We start from the raw sequence: 18,171 nt of genomic DNA on the forward strand, positions 1-18,171 counted from the left end.
TAGAATATGGAATGTGTACATAGAGTAAGTATATAGCAAGAGTTAAAAGATGATATGCTTTGAGGCAGGATTTTGAATTGTTTAAAAGCATTTATTTTCACACAGAGCCATGTCAATATGTCAGTTTTATAAGAGATTGACCTTACTATGGACAATTTACATTCCAAAATTCCCTGCTAAATATTGTTCAAAAAACAGAATTTCAAAACCAGAAAGACAGATAGATTAATCTGGTTATTGTTATATTTTAGTGTCATGGTATATCAATAAAAGGTCAACTATTACAGAGCAGTTTAACACAAGAGGTGAGATGATATTAGTTTTTATGACAATGTCAATATTTTATTTGATTTGCCTCACTGACTGTCAGTGCTGATTAAAGATCTCTTGATGCAGTCAAAACTCAGTTTAATTGGACTTTACATAGTTTCACCAATCTTCATTAAAGCTATAAGGTGCTGAAGAGTAGGAAATAAAACTTTTTTTTCTGATTATTTGTGTGCAAATTCTTAGAAATGTTTGGTCCTTTGCCTCAAGTTATAGTCAGATACATTGTATGGTTCTATACACAACCTAGGGCATGTTCCTTTAGCAACGGTACAATGATAATGATCATCTTGAATAATCATCGTACTGTTGCTAAAGGAACATGATCCTAGGGTGGCTTCAGGTGAGAATAGATGAGGTACAGTGTCCAATGTTGCATACGGTGCAAGACTGGTAGATAAAAAAGTCAAGCCATTGTTGTCTGCATTGTGTATTCACTTTTTCTATTTTCTACTGTATTTATAATCTCACACCATATACCACATAGGACACTGAATCTTATCTATTCTCAGGGTAATTTGAACTGACTGACAATACATATTGTATATATTTCTAGATGACATCAGGAGAGTTTAAGTTTGCTCTACAAGTAGAAATGGTATTAAATAAAATACCACAACCTGAATATCGTCAGTTAATGGTGGAAGCTCTAATGGTCCTCACTTTATTAGTAGAAAATGATAATTCTAAAATAGATTTAAATCATATTATTGAAGTTGATAAAATTGTTCATGAGGCCAATGCTATATTTCTGGCTGATCAGGTAAAATATTTGCTACTTACCGGGTTTGTTATTCATGGGAATTGGGAAATTTTCCAGTCATAAAGTAGTGTTTTATATCAATAAATTTATATCAAATGTCATATTTTGTTGATTCTGTAATATTTGGGCTTTAGCAGTTAGTTATAACATTATTTATTATAAGATCAGAAGTTATATAAAAGTAGCCTATATGACAATTGAATTTTTTTTCAGAAAATGCCACGTGAGGTGATAGAGGAATCAGAAGGTGCAGCCAATATTAATCAACATTTCTATGACAGTGCTCCTAGTGGTAGATTTGGTACCATGTCTTATTTATGTCGAGCTCTAGGGAAAATGTTAAAACTGCCTATTAGTCAAGAGGGTAATATGGAATGTACATTGTCATAGATGTCTGATTAATTTAACATCTTTAAAGGCAAGCATGTACATGTAGATCTAACTGAGGTCTTCCATCCACGTGACCTATAAAAACAGATGATTTGATTAGGGGTCTATTGTCCCAAACTTCATAGGGTTGTGGTAAACTAACAATGAGAACTCAGATGATGTTTTTGTCTTAGATGAGAACTCAGATGATGTTTTCGTCTTAAATGAGAACTAAGATTGGTTGATTTGGGCTTGCCATTGAGAATTCAGATTGGTTGATGTTGTTAAAAAAATGATATTAACCAAGATTTCTTGATACAAATTTGATGCTAGAACTAGCATGAGATAGATTCCAGGTTCCGATTAGAAAAATTCTCTCTTAGAAACTTCCCTTCTAAATCTCAGTAACTTGAGAAGATGTTTTATTTTAAAAGACAAAGTTTCCTACATTCTAGAACCTCTAGTCAATTAGAATAAAGCAATGTAAATAATAACCAATATTTGTGACGAATTTCACACTCCAGTCCAGTACAGTATTAACATTTACTTCAATTTGTCTCAATCAAAGCTAGATCCAATACAGAAGGTGAAGATTAAACAAGCTGTGGTTCAAGAGATTGAAGGATAGCCTTCACATCATAGGGTCCTGAATGTTAGATAAACTACAATTCTTAATCATTTGTATCACATAACTTTGTTCTTAGTACTCTATTAGTTCACTAATCTGGCTATAATGCTTGAGTTAATAAATGTACTAGATAAATATTTCTTTTAATTCATGTCTGATGATTAACTTTTATACATTTTATACATATGTATTTAGTTAACTATCAAATATCTTGTGTTTTAAATGAAAATTTAAATTAAATCTAAAATGCAAAATTCAAACACCAAGTCCATTTTATTGGTATCCAGTAATAACATTCTTAACTTCTAATTGTATTGATTCTATACTATTTATTCTACTCCTTGTTTGGAAATATCCTTAAATGTGTATGTTTTATACTGTGAATTGAGGGTTGTTATCATTGTGATAAAAGGAATGTTATTATTTATGATCTGATTTGTTTTTTTAATAATAATGTGTTATTGTATATTCTGTTATTAAATCTTTTTCCTGTCTTATGAATAGTTTTTAGCTGAGTTTGAATTGTTAACAGCAGTGTGAAATGACATAATATGCCAGATTCCTGTTAGCTCACGTATGCAAGTTTCCTTTTCAGTTAGGCAGATACAGGAGGGGGTTTCTGTCACTATTTATAGGATTGTAAAAGAATGAAGGAGGGCTGTGTACATTGTCCCCCTTTAACAAGCAAATATAATGATGTAAGCCATATATTTTTACCTTGTGGCTTGCTTAATACAACTTAGACTGAGGAAGATCAGAAAAATTTATCTTTCAATCTGCACAATAGTGATGCCAGGGAAAAAAAAGATGTTAAATTTAAGTTTATTTTTATTATAAATAAAAAATAAAATAGACTAAATAAAAACAATAATTTTGATGTTTTGTTCTGTAAAATAATAGAAGTATGTACGAGTCCAGATGAAGAATAGATCATACTTCTCTATAATGATGATCTATATATTATGATAATGAATACAATACATTGTATATTTCCCTTTACATCGAACTTATTTCATATTTAATGTAAACATAAATACTTTAATATCTTCAGTTACTGACAGCTGGAAAATAAGTTAACTGGTGTCCCTGTTTTCTGATGCTCTCGCGTATCTTACTCATAATAATAGACTGTGTTCACTTCCATCTAAAGCCCATTACACACATAAGTCAACAAACAGCACAGCCATTTGTCACGAGCAACTGAAAACTCACAGTCGGCCATTTGCTTTGGAAGACAGTGCGACAAAAAAATCTCCTGTTTTATGTTTTTGGCACGAATGATAATTGACTCCACATGTGCACTAGACTTGAGATGGCAGATCATTCCAGATTTTCTCAAAGTCCAAACAATTGCATATAAGCTGTCATGTGATACTTTTACCGCTGTTGTCCAAAATGGCATCAGGAGCAAGTGAACCACAGGGGCATTTTCTGCAGTGAAAACAGAGTCCTAGCATGCCAGCTGAGCTGGACCTGAATCTAACTGTTTGAGAGTTTGAGAATAATTCTTGATCAATATTTGTATATTGCAATGTAGTTTACTATTGCTGTAGAATGATGGCTGTATCTGTACTATGACTGTTCATATAAGATGATTGAGACAAAACAAAACATACGAAGGCCTTTCAGAACTCACTCACAGTTTTAAATAATCTAGACTATATCCACACTTAAATATTCTATTTCCTGTTCTCTCAGAGGTTTCTTCAGGTGTAAATATTCCAACAAATTGTTTTTCACTCCCCGATTAAACGGATTATAATAATTTCCTTTTCCATCTTTTAAATATTTATATCTATTTCTGTTTATTCTTTCATTAGTTGTTAAATTCAGACCAGCATGTACAACCTAAAAGAAACAAATTATAGAATTAAATGTATATATTACTGCCTCTTTACAAAAGCTTCAAGAACATACCTTAATTACTTTGTGTCTCAACAAGAAATAATAAAAATTTCCCAAGAACTTATTTCATCATCTTCATCGTAGGCCAAAATCAGTTATGACATTTCTGACCAGATTAAAGATGCTACTGGAAGATAGGGTTTATTAACATGGCATCTCTTTAGTAGAGACAATTTATTCTACATTATTATGGTATTTTTCCAATGTGTATCATAGATCTTCAACATTTTAACAAACATCACCATTACACATTTGAAACACTATTCAAGACATCAACTTACCGTAAAACATGCTATATAAAAGGCTATCAATTCGTATATAAATAACAAGAACAAGCCAAAAATGTAGTCATAGCGAAAATTCCAATTTTCAAATTCAATAATAACAAATCCAAAATCAATTGAGATCAGACCGTTTATAGCTACACAGATAACAAAGATAACAAATGAGACTCTGAAATAACAAAATAGGTATAAAGTAATTACTTGTCATATTATACTGTTTTATTATACTATAAACTGTATTTTAGTACATTACCAATCCATTCAACAAATTCTAATCTTAAAACATAACTCTTGTCCAAAAAGCCGAAAATATTATTGTTTTTGCATCCAAATATATAAGTATTAACCAATTTTGGATTGGTGTATGGAATTGCTTATATACCAAATATTTGTCGTTCTAAATCAACTAAGAATGTATGAACAATGTACAGTTTATATGATAATAAAACAGTATAGTAGATCAGGACAATTGATATTGATACTTACAGTCATCAGAAATACTACTGTAATACCTATAGAGAAGAAAGCAGCTTCAAGAAAACCAATAAAAATAATCCAATCCCACCCAATCACAAATAGTTGGTAATAACATAAATAATCTGTTGTGATGGCTGCTAGGAAGAGTGCAAATATAAATATACAAAACCACACCCTACAAATACAAAGAAAATACAATTAGTTATTCAAACTTATGCATTAGTTAGCCACAATTTGTTTTAATAACATTATTTGAATATAGTGTGTATCTTTGTGTATGTCAGCATGCAGAGCTGTGCCAGATGGGGTGCATTCAACTAGTACAAATTAAAGGGATTATCAAGAAGTTTTCTTTTTATGTGTATCAGGGACAGTAATAGTAAAAAAATAAGTGTTTGACGAAGTCACTAAACACAGCAAAATGTGTGTTGAGTGGTGTCATCCAAACACTTATTTTTTGTGGAATTGAGTGGAAGCGTCTGAATGAAAATTGAAATGCTGCAAATTAATGCTCCCTATTTACACATAAAAGTTCAGAAAACCTTTTTACAACCCCTATTGAAAGGTGATGTCTCTGATAGAATAGTATAGGCAGACAACCTAACGATGCAATTGGACAGAAAATGATATCATACACCCATAAAAGGAGAAGAAACAAGGTGTAGATATGCATATTAACAACTTGTTAGAAATTAGTTAATAACTATGACTATATTTAATATATCCCTTTAAAACCGGAAAAATAAGCTAAAAATAAAAGTATAGTATAGAATGAAAAAGTGTGCAAGCATGCAGAGAGCCATCACAATAGATAGAATTGATCAAAAAATATAAGTTATTTGTCTACACCACAAAATAATATATATATATATATTTGAAGATATGAAGCTACAATCTTTACTATGATAGTTATTTATTATTACATTTATATTATTAATATTATATCTTTTATTAACAAATGCTAAAACCACATTTCCATAAATAAAATATTTCTAAGCTACATTACTCTGGAGTAATTTAGGTCCCATAGCAATAAGCTGTAGGGAATTGGGAATTGGGGAATTCAATAATCTTCAACCTGGTTAAAAGATACTGAGTGTGGTTAAGATAAAAGAATATTTTGAGGTTTATTTCATGTGGCATCGTGTTCTAAACATTTTACTATGTTTCTACAGAACACTCAAACTTGAACACACCTTCATTTTGCATTTAAATCAATACTAAGTGTCATATTCATTCTTTAGCTCTGTAAGCATATGTGAATAAACAAAAGGACATGGTGTCAATAAAATACCGCCATATAGGAGAGATACATGCATGTAAAATAAATGTAATCAGCAATGTCATACACCACGAAAAGAATAGAAATCTTACCTATTGTTATAACCAACACAGTTATAAATATATGGACAATGATGATCAAATTCTTTAATACATCTATTACAGATACGACAATGTTTGGCTCTGACAGGTTTAACTGTACGACAGGTATGACACAGTTGACTTAATGGATTGTTTCCTTGTTTCCATTCATCAAAGTGAGCAACCTGAAACATGATTTAGTTCATTTAAGCAAGTTATTTTTAATCCATTTTTACTGTATTTTACTACTTATATTGAGCAAAATGGAATATATTCCTAATAATAAACCTTTTTGCTTGAAAGACTATGCTAATTCTCCCATAACATCGTTAAAAGAATAGAGCATCTCCTGACCCCAGTAGCAAACAGACATTATTTTTTTAGGCATAAGAGCGAGAAACATATGAAACATACTGGGTAAGTTTACCTGTTTTATAGCCTGGTCATATTCTGGAATATTTCTAGGAAGGAATCCTGGATCTGTTGTACTAGCATGATATAATGATATCCACATAAATACATTACAGGTAATAAATAAGAAATGTATGACTTGTAAATCATAGAATGTTACTGACAGACACTGAAATAGACAATATAAAATCAATGATAAGGCTTTTGAAATTCGAAATTACCGGTAAATCCTTATTGACCAGTGAAAAAAGATCAATTCTATATCAAAAAAAAATAAATCAAGATCATATAGAAAACGGTTTTACTCCAAATGTAGCACCAAGAAGAACTGCAAGAACTTGGATCATATAATATTGTATTTTAACCCTTCCATAACTATACATACCTTTGCATATTATTTTGGAATAATTCATAAATTAATAATAATTTGGTCACTTAAAATCAAAAACCTATATCTTACCTTAATTATATACATAGGATAACCCCAACATAATAAACTTATAATAAAAAATAATAATGCTCCTTTTGTATTGCCTGGTGGTCCAAATAGTATAGACCTGCAAATAAACAAACATTTATTACAATAATAAGTAGGTAAGTGCAATTGGAAAAATACTGTGCTTCTATGAGAAATCAATCATTAATGATAATTTCTAGGCTTTGTCAAATATAATCAATATCATACTCTGAGAAGTGTTCAATATCAATAGATTTTGGCTCTCAAAAAAAAAAATTTTTGGAAGTATTTTCATTAAATCTCAACTTTTTCAAGGCATCTTCATGGACCCACAAACTAAAAACATGGTTAAAAACATGATTTTAACAAGTTTATACTTATTTTGTAAGATCACATCAGATACCAGCAGAGAAATCTAACTTACCAAATATCTATTCTTGGTAAAATACTTGTTCTAAATCGGGCTTCTTTTTTCAGATATTGTACAATACTTTCATGTTTTCTACCTAAAGCCAACATCAATGGTGTTTTATTATTTTTATCTGCCAGATCAATTTCAACACCATCCTGTTTAAACAAAAAGGTGAAACTTAATGTCAATTCTATCAATAAAAAAAAGATGCTACTCAAAAAAAGGAAACAATCACTTAGCTACGAAAATATGTTTTAAGTACAAAAATTGAATGCTTAATTCCTATTTCCAAGACAACTGTCATGAAGAGGACTTTATATCTATCAATAGCATAGGTTTACCCAGACCTGATACTGACATTGGGGTGAAAGACAGTCTTTTTTATTTACTATATCAAATGGCTTAGTCTAGTAAAAGACTCACTCAAATCAAAATTTTATATGACACAAGCACCATGCTGAAATATGCCAATCATAGCCAATGCAAGTGTGAAATGTAATTAACTTGATAACTAAATTAATAGCAGTAAAGCACAGTATAATTTACCTGTTCACATAGTTCTTTGACAGCTGTTAAATTACCATTAATACAAGCTAAGTGGAGAGGAGTTTGACCAAAGTTATCTTTTTGTCGGGGATTGAATCCAGAATAGATTAACAACCTCATTAATTCAGAGTATCCTGAAGACAGAATGGGTAAAAAAAATACAATAATATAGTAATGCATCCATTAAAAGCAACAGAAACAGGCTATTTATTTATTTGTTTAGTTCTTGTTTGAACAAATATATTTCAATGTCACAAAGTGTATTATTTTCCATCTTTGAATGAATAAAAATCCCTGAAATTATAAATCTCAATGGCAACACATGCCAATGCCTACCTTTAAAAGCTGCCCAATGTAAAGCATTATCACCATCTTTATCAACTAACTGTAACCTAGCTCCTTTACCCATTAAATACCCTGCTAACATTGTCTGTCCATATTGAGCAGAAACAAGTAAGGGAGAGCACCCTTTATTATCTGTCACATCCAAGGGAACACCGGCTTGAGTTAAAATATCTACCACTGCAATATGTCCATTCACACATGCCCAATGAATAGGATGAGCACCCAATTCATTTTCACTGGGCTCATCTATAGGTCCTTTGTTCTCTATGATATGTCTAAGAATTGTTGTATGTCCACCAAGACATGCCCAATGAGCTGGTGTGTGACCCTTTTCATCTCTTACTCTGAGCACCTCCACACCTTCTTGTTCTATGTATGTCTGAACAGGAATCAGAATTCTGAAATGAAATATTGTAGAAATAAAAACCTGAGCATATATATATATAAGAATTTTATTGGCTGAATGTTAGAACCATAACCATTCCACTTAGAGTTTTAGAACTAATTTTGATGTAAAAAAAACTTCTGAAACGTTCACCATTCGTACCTATGTCTTAGAAATATTAATATTTAGCTCAGCTAAACGGTACTGTAATAGTGTTAGCTCACCTTTGAAATTTGAGCCTTCAAATGCAAGTGCGTACAGTATTATCTGTATTTGAAAGTTAAAATGACGACTCATCATTTCTTGATACTTTGCCATATAGAAGAGACATAGTGTATAGTATAGAAAAAGAAAGCAATATTTCTGGTTTGAGGTATATTTGAAGTTGTTATGTGATTTCCTATCAGTTCTTGTAACTTTCTAAAGAATAACCTATTTACATTATATTCAAGACACAAATCAACCCCCGAAAATGATGAACCATGGCCATTTATAATTTATAAGCTATATAAGTAAGGAGTTAATTAATAGGCTAATGACAAACTACATTATAATTTCCAATAATAAACTAAAAATTACACACTTTTTACATGCTTTCCTATTTTACACATAATGACACTGATCAATACAAGTTGGGTTACTATGATAAACAATATGTCCTACTGACAAACATTGACTGTACTGTATATTAATATTGACCTATCACTAACGACACTATAAAAGAACCTGTAGAAGTGACACTTCACTTGACAGAAAAAGAATACATACATACAGTAAATTACCACCTTATGTTTACGTTTTTTTTTCTACTTACCCGTGCTTTATGGCTTCAAAAATAGGGTGAGCTTTTGAATTGGGGCCTATTTTGCCTTCCCCACATGATTTATCACCACAGGAATGCCCATGAGACTTTTGAGAGTCACCAGATTGTGCATTTCCACTTAACAAACCAACATTCTCCGACATTTTGTTCTGCACTTAATCGGGCTAACGGAAAATTCTGGATTCGATTCAATTCAATTCAAAACGGAAAACGTAGCATTTCTTTACCATGGCAACAAACTGCCCTGTTCATTTGTTAACATTATTTTTTCATTTGATACATTGAGTGCAACATAATAAACGCTAATTAGATTTCAATTACGGGATTAATGGAAAGAGTCTATTTTTAAACTGCGATGAACTTTTGTCCGGATTATCCAGTTACTTTATAAACAAAGATGGCGGCTTCAATGGAAATCGACGAAAATGACGATCTTGGAGAAACTCCTTCAGTCAGTGGGGAAAAGGGTTCTAAAAAGCGATTTGAAGTGAAAAAGGTATTCAGTTATCTATTTATTATAATCAACATTATTATGAAGCTCAGATTCGTAAAGTAATCAGGAATTTGTGAAAAATAGTTATTTTCCTTGAAAGGATTGCCTCGTTTATCCAGTCATTCGTTTTGTCCCTGGTGGTGTTAGGGTGTATTGAGACGAGTCTCAATGAAAGCACTGGCCTAGGTCACAGAGCAATAGATAAGTCTATTGATTATGTGAAAATTAGTTAGTCATTAGTATGATTTTAGTTGAAAAGACACAAACACAAAAATACACTGCATGTTATATAATATACTGTATATAGCCATGGCGTGGTGATAAAGTACTACCGGTATTACAAACATGATGCTAATATTATTATAGAACTTGGTGATAGGAAAAAAACACACACACAAACTCAGATAGGTGTAACAATTAATCAGAATTACAATGAAATGGTCGATGAAGAGAACCCAAGCCCCTCTCGCCTTCCAGTTTCATCATTTTCATACTCAACACAAGTATGACATGATATTTAAAGCCGATATCTACCAGATGATAAATATTGAATTCGGAATCGGAATTCCAAGTGTCGTCTGCTAGAATGTAGTCCAACGAATGAAGTCACTATCAACTAGCAGATTCCATGTCAGCAGAAAATTTCTATGAACACAAAGTGGGCCATATTCTGATGTTGTTTCAGTGACTTTTAGCAATAAATTGCGCTACGTATCTTATTTTGTCAGTCACCATTTGTTTTTAAAAACGTGGTTCTTTGAAGGAATTGTCACTAGTTATAATCAATTGATATTAAAGATAAATACTAAGAGAAGTTAATTATACCACCCGGTATCCATACATCGCGTTTTTCTCGACTTATTTATAGATCAAACATTGTACACGAAAATAGGTGACGCATTCTGCCTCCATTGCCGAGTTGGTTGCTCATGAAATATGGGTCAAAGTGAAGGATTCATAAAGAAAATCGAAACAAACCAATTTTAAATATTTAGTAGAATATCTGAGGAAACATTTAATACATACGAAAAAAGGTTACACCACTGTACTATTTACTAGGTCAAAATTGCAATTTTATATTGACTGTTAATACAGAGACCACAGTTTTATTTTGATTTCAATTATTTTAGATTAGCAATGCTGTACGTAGGCTTTTGGTTATTTTTATGGGAGAGTCTCTGGGCCCCGTTTCTCAAAAAATCGTACGACTTAAGACTGAACTTACGATTGTCTTAAGTTTACTATTATGTGCATTTCTCAAAGACTATCGTATATTTCACGAATAATCTTACGATAAAAATTGTCGTATGATCAAGGTTTTAAACTTAGCATGCGCAATACCGACTTAAAAGTAGATGACAAAGTGTCTATTGAAGGCGACGTGACAAGGAAATCGAATTGAATGAAAATTAAGTAGATTTTTTTCATCAAAGAGGTTACTGAAAATAGATCCATGGTAAAATCGATATCTTCACCCTCATTAACAGCGAACAGTAAAGCTAACTTTTAGAATAAAGCTAACTTTTAGAATAAAGCTATAGAAAGTAGTCTGTAGGCAGTTTCGCCTTTCTTTTATTGTGAAAAAAAGATCATTTGGTTCTACCACCTGATAGTTACGACAGCTTTGACCACTCTTAAGTTTACACCAGATTTAGTCGTAAACTTATGATAATTTTGATCTGTTGAGAAATGCCATTTATGATCAAATCAGCACTTACGACTTACGATTGATAGTAAGATTTTTTGAGAAACGGTGACTTGAGATTAATCAATATTTGAATCAGAGTGATTATGTAGTGAGAAATTTCTTTACACACTTCATATTGCTTTTGTTGTAATTTTCAAAATGGTATTGATAACAAATATTTCTATCTATTTCAGTGGAATGCTGTAGCCTTGTGGGCCTGGGGTAAGTGATAAGAAAATATCAAATTAGCCTATTGAGAATTAGCCGTACAAATCGGGCCCTATACATTTCTTGGATGCACTATACAAATCAGTCAGCCATTTTTGGATCACTGATTTTTGAGAATTTTCACCATGATAAAAGCCAAAGCTGAACCATTTATGAGTCAATTAAATGATATTCTACAATGTCCCTGTGGCCCAACACTGTAAGGCTTTTACCTTCTTCGTGAGTTAAGCCTACCCTTTGACTGTGTTGTGATACCGTCTGATCCACAGGGACATTGTTGAGCAATAAATCATTTAGTATTGACATTGACGTGAATGATTTTTTTTTCAGATATTGTTGTTGATAATTGTGCTATTTGCAGAAATCATATTATGGATCTATGTAAGTAATCTATCTAAATGTCAATTTGTTGACCATTGCTAATTTTTTAGTCTATAGCAGGCCATATCAATTGTAAAAATATATTTAATGAGACATAAAGGGAAACAGTCATTTCCAGTTTTATATCATCTGTAGACTAATAAGTATACATGAACTATTATACAGGGATAAAGATAAAAAGTTAAAATCTATTCTACATATTGTTATACATAGACTTTATTATTTGTTTCAACATTATACTTATTAAATAATTGCTATTATATTTATTAATGTTTGTATTATATTATATTGTAGGTATTGAATGTCAAGCTAATCAAGCATCAGCCACTAGTGAAGAATGTACTGTAGCTTGGGGTGTATGTAATGTAAGTTAAGTCTTTATCACTTGTCCAATTTTGACTTCCAAGACCTTTTTTGCAAATCCCTTATCTTTTCCAGTGGACATAGGTGTAAAATTTTAAAGGCTATATACGTGACAAATCTAATATGGTTTTCATAAGAAAGTTCAAATAAATTGTAGTCAAACAAAATATGAATATCTAAGGAATTTTCCTTAAACAGTCCATTTTTGGTCTAGTGTGAAATAATCAGACCAATATTGTGTTATTCATTGTATCTTCATAAAGTGAGCAGTTCATGTTTAGAAACATCTCTAAATGTGTATAATTTTCCTTTACAAGCTATACAAGGTGCTAAGTTACTTGTTTGCTGCGATAGTATATTTTTTCTGTATCATATTATTTCCTTTTCAGCATGCATTTCATTTCCACTGTATTACAAGATGGTTAAAAACTCGACAAGTTTGTCCATTAGATAATAGAGAATGGGAATTTCAAAAGTGAGTTTTTGATAAATAACACAAAAATAGAAATACAATCAATATTGCATAATATATATACTCACCAACAGTGCTTTTTATGAGGGATCATGATATTTTCATATCTATCAGGGCAGATTAGACCATCAATTTTTTTTTTTATTAGAAATCTTGATGTTATGGCCAGACCTTTTAGATTTTATGAAGCATATTTTCTTCATAAGTTAAATGTTTTATCATTCTGTTTTTCAGGTATGGTCATTAATCAACTAGATTATTTATTGTCAACTCTCACATTGTCACTATGTTTTGTAAAATAAAGTTTCTTCAATTCAATCATTAAATTTGTGACTAATCTGATACTATTGAGAATGTCAACCAGAGCTAGACTCTTGTAGGCAGTAAAAATATGTGTACTGTCTAGACTTTAATGGTTCAACATTAGGTTTGTTGGTAGTGAATTCTCTATTAGACTTGGGACAGAGGGTCTAGTTTATGACATGATGTCAAACTTGCAAGGAAATACTTATTGCAAAGAGACAATAATTGGAAACAAACCATGATTGCGAATCAAGTTAACTTGAATTTTACATTAATATTGAGAAAATAAAAATGCACCAATAGCTATACTTTTAATATAAAAATATTTAGACGTATATAAAAAGAAAGTATATTATGAATTGTTGATATGAATGAATCTATAGTAAATCATGAGTTATAAAATGGAATGATAAAAGCACATTAGAATGTTAAGTTGAAAACTAAAAGGAACTGACTTCATAAATTTAGAAAACAAATTGGAATGTTATATAATCTAAACAAATAATTCTTCAAATTAGAATGAAGGATAAAAACAAGACAAGCACTTTCTGTTGAATCTTTGTGCAGTTCAAATAAATTTTTGTTGAAATTATTTTCTGTTAATTGTATTTAAAAATAAATCTATATACAAATTCTCCATGATATCAGGATATCTAGGCATATGAATGGCTGTACTTTTTCTCTGAGAATCTCAATTCCATGGCCATTTCATCCTTCATTTCTTCTTCTCTCGATTGTATCACCAGAATGAATAAAATCTATAATTAGAAAATTCAGAATATATATCAGACAGATGAGCACATCAGGGGATGATCATAACTAGGAGTGCCTGTATGGTTTTTTTCTGGGGGGGAAACTGTTACAATACTTCTTGAACTACCCAAAAGTATAAGTGTACCTGTTTGTGGTTATATTGCAATTTCTGAATGTTGAACCTTCAATTCTCAAGCGACAGAATTTAGGGTGTAGGCGTAGGCTATTTCAAACAGTCAAATTTAAGAGCACTAAAATATAATGCACTAGTATATGGTAATGTTTACATCTTCCACAGTGTCCTTCAATTGGCTATCTTAACTGATAATATTACTTACGTTGACAGCCACTCGAAACAACCAATACAACCAAATAAATACCAGAAACTCTAACCTCTACAATATAACAACGGGAATATTTAATAAAAATATCTTAATTTAGGAAAATGAAATTCATCAAGTATTTGATATTTTGACATTAAAATAAAGTAACATCCAGTATGCCTCATATGTGATATTAGCCCTTAAATCCAAGAAAAGTTTTATACTTACAAATGTGTTATTTCCATAAAATGAAAATTCGAAAACTGAGAAACAGAATTCAAAAAATGTGTAAACCATGAGCCATCTTCTATAGTATTTAAGTGTGTCCATATACATCACAAAATGCTGCAAAAAAGGACATTAAAGTAAATTATTGTGTCTTTGTTATACATCACCATCAAAAAGAAATCACACCCAATTGTGCCATTGAGATCCTCTGCTATCTTTTTTTAAACAACAATTGTCATCTAGTGACTGCTTGATGTCCATAAGGTTTTACATAAATTCAACATTATTTGAGCTATTTGCAGATTGGCTTTAGCTGTTGTAGTGGATTCTTCACTCTTCAAATAATAAACTCCTCAGGTTAAATATGCCTTTCATTTCTTAGCTCCACTGCTACTATAACCTTATGCTACTCTGCGATTGAGTTAGTTGTTTTGACATCCTTTCTAGAAAGTATACAAAGTTATCTTCTTAATGGTGCAATTTTTTAAAGACAATGAAAATATTTACCTCGCGTGAAACATAAATCAGCAAGATGAAGGTAAAAATCAGTGTAATCATGTGACCAATGAACACAATAATGTCACTGGCTAGGAAAGCTGTAAAATGAAAATTGAAAATCCCATTACAATATGAAGATAATATGAATTTTAGAATAACAGGATTGTTTGGATATAGAAATACATGAAATGGAACAGAGTTTTACATCCTACTTTTCTACTCCAGTTGAAACTAGTGAAGACAGTATTCAATATAGGACCAATCATTTCCTGCCATATATACTCTACAACCCTTCCACTCTTTGTCACAATGGATTTATAAGTCTTGATTATCAGGAAAATGGACTTCCTGTATTAAGAAATCTGGTACTTGACCATATTTCTAGACATTGATCTTTCTCATATTATCATTACCTATTTATAACATAGTTGACAGGAATAATCAGGAAAGACGACTCATTCAAGGTCAGTATGCACATGCTGACCAATATAAGAACCTACAACCTACATTTGTTCACCAAAACCAATCAATTAATGGCATCATGTAAAGTTGTCAGTGCTCTGACCAACTGTACTATATCATAATGCAGGTAACCCTACCTTCTGCTTGATGTGATCTCCATTGTGTGTGGAATCCTCTACTGATTTCAATATCTGGTGAACCAATAGCTATCAGATCAACAGTTCTTAGAACAACAGCAAAAACAACTGTTATCTGGAATCAAATCATGAATTTATAGTCAATTTGTTTATATCCCACATGCATGAATCCCACACCATTCTTTAAATAGAAAGGCCTACTAGCAAGACTGAAATTTTCTGCTTTTGGGCAATTATTCCATTAAAAATCAAATTATTTGCTTCAAAATGGTAATGATTGTCTAATAAAAAATTTGGAGCATTTCATTTACAGACAGAACGAGAATGTGCTTATTTTTTAACCATTGGGAAACAGGTGAATTTATTTCATATGTAACATATTTGCTTTTGGAATTGAATATGTGTAACATCACACTGTAAAGGCCAATGCTATTATCAACTTCTAGTGTAATACAGTCACTGTTCATTTAGAGGTGATGACCGATCTACTTAAGAATGATATTTAATTTGTTGATAATATTCCTCAGATCTGACCACTGTTGTAATAACAACTGACTCATTTTCAATACAGCACAGGTAAATTTTAATCTACAGGTAAAACACTTTATATAAGCCTGGTTATTCATTTACGTTGATAATTAAGGTATTAAAATACTCACCATTATGTATATAAGGCCAGCAAATGTGGCGCTAGCAAGAGTCCAACATAGGACTTTTTGCTTGAACACCGCCATTTTGAAATTTACCTTCACATCCGTACCTGTAATTAGGTCATCAAAATAGGGAGCGGTTAGTATTGCTTTCGTCTGAGACACCGACAACATCGAAATCTCCAATAAATCTGCCTTTGAATTACAAATTGAACTCTTTTTAAGAAAATTAGAATAATTTTCGCATAGAAAAAGAATAATTTTATACGAAAATTCTGTTGAAATTTTGTAATTCCAAAACTAACAATGATTACTCAATTTATCTATCTCGTTTGTCACCTGTAAAGAATGTCTCATTATTATTTTCTTACATTAAAGGAAACGTTTTGAAATTTAAATTGTCTGTTGGCTTAGTTTAGTCTTAATTACCAAAATACTATTTAGTTAGACCCAATGAAGAATAGGATGAAATAATTCCAAATATTTTTTAACGATTCTTCATTCTGGATACTTTTGACAAATGGTCCTACAGATGTGAAGCTACTAAGTTGATGTCCTGGGGGATCATTAAAATTGGTAATCTCCCACTAAAGTAAGCCTATCCGAATGAAGAGGTCTGTAAAGTACTGCCTTGCTCAGCACTTTGTCAATATGTGCAAATAGAAAAAAAAAATTTCTCAACAAATTTATTAAAATTGTTCCCTCTTTTTGCTAAATTTATAAAATAGTAAAATTTCCCCATTGGAATAGTTTTCTGAGATTACGCGTATAATTAGTTGCTTGTAGGCTCGTAGTATGTAATACCATTATAACCTTGTTCCAAATAGGTTTGTATTACGTCATTTATAATACACTGCTGTGCCTATATTGTGCAATAGAATAGAGATTTTTACATTTTACACATTCTGCTCCAGAAAGTTATCATTATCTCGTTTGCTTATTACTGATGATTTCACAAATATCATTTATTTGATTTTAGACAATATAGTTTGAAAGTATACACAGAAAAAGTATTGGTTGAAAATTAATTTTTAAATCTATCAAAGTCCTTGAAAACAGCTTGCAAAAAATCATAATAATTTACTTTGAAGCAAGGACAAGATAGATTTTGTTTTCCTCAAAAATCATGAACTACAATTAGGCCTACCATAACATTATTAGTTATCTGAGATAAATCATATTTAAAGATACGTCATACTGAAAGAACTCATTACCAGCAGCTACAGAGTAACAGACCTACCATTAGGCCAAACTCGATTTTAGCCTACAGCGATTCAATAAACAGAGGAACGAAGAAGGCAAGAAATTTCGACAGTGGCTGCTTTTGGAATGTCAATATCAGTTCATTCACTTTAGACTACCTGAATGTAGAATTTTAATTTTGAGTGACACGAGAAATGGCATATTTTTACACGGACAAAAGCTTCTGGTCGTGCAGATGGGGCAGTCAATAAACCGAGGCCCCGTGTGTTACAAGCTGTGCACGTAAAAGATCCCTTGACAGTTGGAAATCGAAAAATATTAGGCTAACGCCGCTGTCCTGGAAAAATTTCCCTCATTGCACCCTGCTGGCGTTGCCCGTCTTCATTAGCCCAAACGGTGCAGAATGGTAAGACGTAAAACTCCATTCATTTCGTTTCATTCACGAAACATTTATAAGGTGAGAGGGAAAGGGTGTATAACAGAATTGTCAAGTTGA

At 31.5% G+C, this 18,171-nt stretch overlaps 4 protein-coding genes across 4 annotated transcripts in view; 2 read left to right on the forward strand and 2 right to left on the reverse strand.

The window, feature by feature from the left end:
* The window catches only part of LOTGIDRAFT_179098 (hypothetical protein), a gene marked incomplete at both ends in the record, with an annotated part of 24,213 nt that extends 22,733 nt beyond the window's left edge, over positions 1-1,480 (forward strand). The window contains 4 exons of the mRNA XM_009062643.1: positions 252-305; positions 884-1,113; positions 1,225-1,226; positions 1,335-1,480. Of these exons, the coding sequence (XP_009060891.1) occupies positions 252-305; positions 884-1,113; positions 1,225-1,226; positions 1,335-1,480 (432 nt within the window). The remainder of the gene's footprint in view (positions 1-251; positions 306-883; positions 1,114-1,224; positions 1,227-1,334) is intronic.
* A 1,419-nt stretch (positions 1,481-2,899) lies between these two features.
* Positions 2,900-9,508, reverse strand: LOTGIDRAFT_219211 (hypothetical protein). The gene is made up of 9 exons (XM_009062644.1): positions 9,486-9,508; positions 8,278-8,684; positions 7,942-8,075; positions 7,408-7,550; positions 6,987-7,083; positions 6,543-6,695; positions 6,128-6,300; positions 4,274-4,445; positions 2,900-3,935 (listed from the first exon to the last, which is right to left on the reverse strand). The coding sequence occupies exons 2-9, from the start codon at positions 8,366-8,368 to the stop codon at positions 3,741-3,743; spliced, it is 1,158 nt and encodes a 385-aa protein (XP_009060892.1). The 5' UTR covers positions 8,369-8,684; positions 9,486-9,508; the 3' UTR covers positions 2,900-3,740.
* Positions 9,509-9,891: 383 nt separating this feature from the next.
* LOTGIDRAFT_206883 (hypothetical protein) lies at positions 9,892-13,438 on the forward strand (the record flags this gene model as incomplete). The annotated part of the gene is made up of 6 exons (XM_009062645.1): positions 9,892-9,990; positions 11,869-11,896; positions 12,233-12,283; positions 12,578-12,648; positions 13,036-13,121; positions 13,353-13,438. The coding sequence occupies 6 exons, from the start codon at positions 9,892-9,894 to the stop codon at positions 13,363-13,365; spliced, it is 348 nt and encodes a 115-aa protein (XP_009060893.1). The 3' UTR covers positions 13,366-13,438.
* A 276-nt stretch (positions 13,439-13,714) lies between these two features.
* LOTGIDRAFT_234536 (hypothetical protein) lies at positions 13,715-16,575 on the reverse strand. The gene is made up of 6 exons (XM_009062646.1): positions 16,482-16,575; positions 15,823-15,937; positions 15,233-15,321; positions 14,726-14,842; positions 14,513-14,569; positions 13,715-14,179 (listed from the first exon to the last, which is right to left on the reverse strand). Exons 1-6 carry the CDS (start codon positions 16,554-16,556, stop codon positions 14,075-14,077), a joined length of 558 nt encoding a protein of 185 aa, XP_009060894.1. The 5' UTR covers positions 16,557-16,575; the 3' UTR covers positions 13,715-14,074.
* Between the last annotated feature and the right edge of the window lie 1,596 nt (positions 16,576-18,171).

The sequence above is a fragment of the Lottia gigantea genome (assembly GCF_000327385.1).
Source record: "Lottia gigantea unplaced genomic scaffold LOTGIsca_52, whole genome shotgun sequence".
NCBI classification, from domain to species: Eukaryota; Metazoa; Mollusca; class Gastropoda; family Lottiidae; genus Lottia; species Lottia gigantea.

Excerpts from the sequence above, each read along its gene's own strand:
- LOTGIDRAFT_234536 (XM_009062646.1), bottom strand. The coding sequence starts at position 16,556 with ATGGCGGTGTTCAAGCAAAAAGTCCTATGTTGGACTCTTGCTAGCGCC. Across the intron at positions 15,322-15,822 it reads GAGATCACATCAAGCAGAAG|CTTTCCTAGCCAGTGACATT; the intron begins GTAGGGTTACCT and ends TTCATTTTACAG. Across the intron at positions 14,843-15,232 it reads TGATTTATGTTTCACGCGAG|CATTTTGTGATGTATATGGA; the intron begins GTAAATATTTTC and ends CCTTTTTTGCAG.
- LOTGIDRAFT_219211 (XM_009062644.1), bottom strand. The coding sequence starts at position 8,368 with ATGTTAGCAGGGTATTTAATGGGTAAAGGAGCTAGGTTACAGTTAGTT. Across the intron at positions 7,084-7,407 it reads TTACCAAGAATAGATATTTG|GTCTATACTATTTGGACCAC; the intron begins GTAAGTTAGATT and ends GTTTATTTGCAG. Across the intron at positions 6,301-6,542 it reads ATGACCAGGCTATAAAACAG|GTTGCTCACTTTGATGAATG; the intron begins GTAAACTTACCC and ends ATCATGTTTCAG.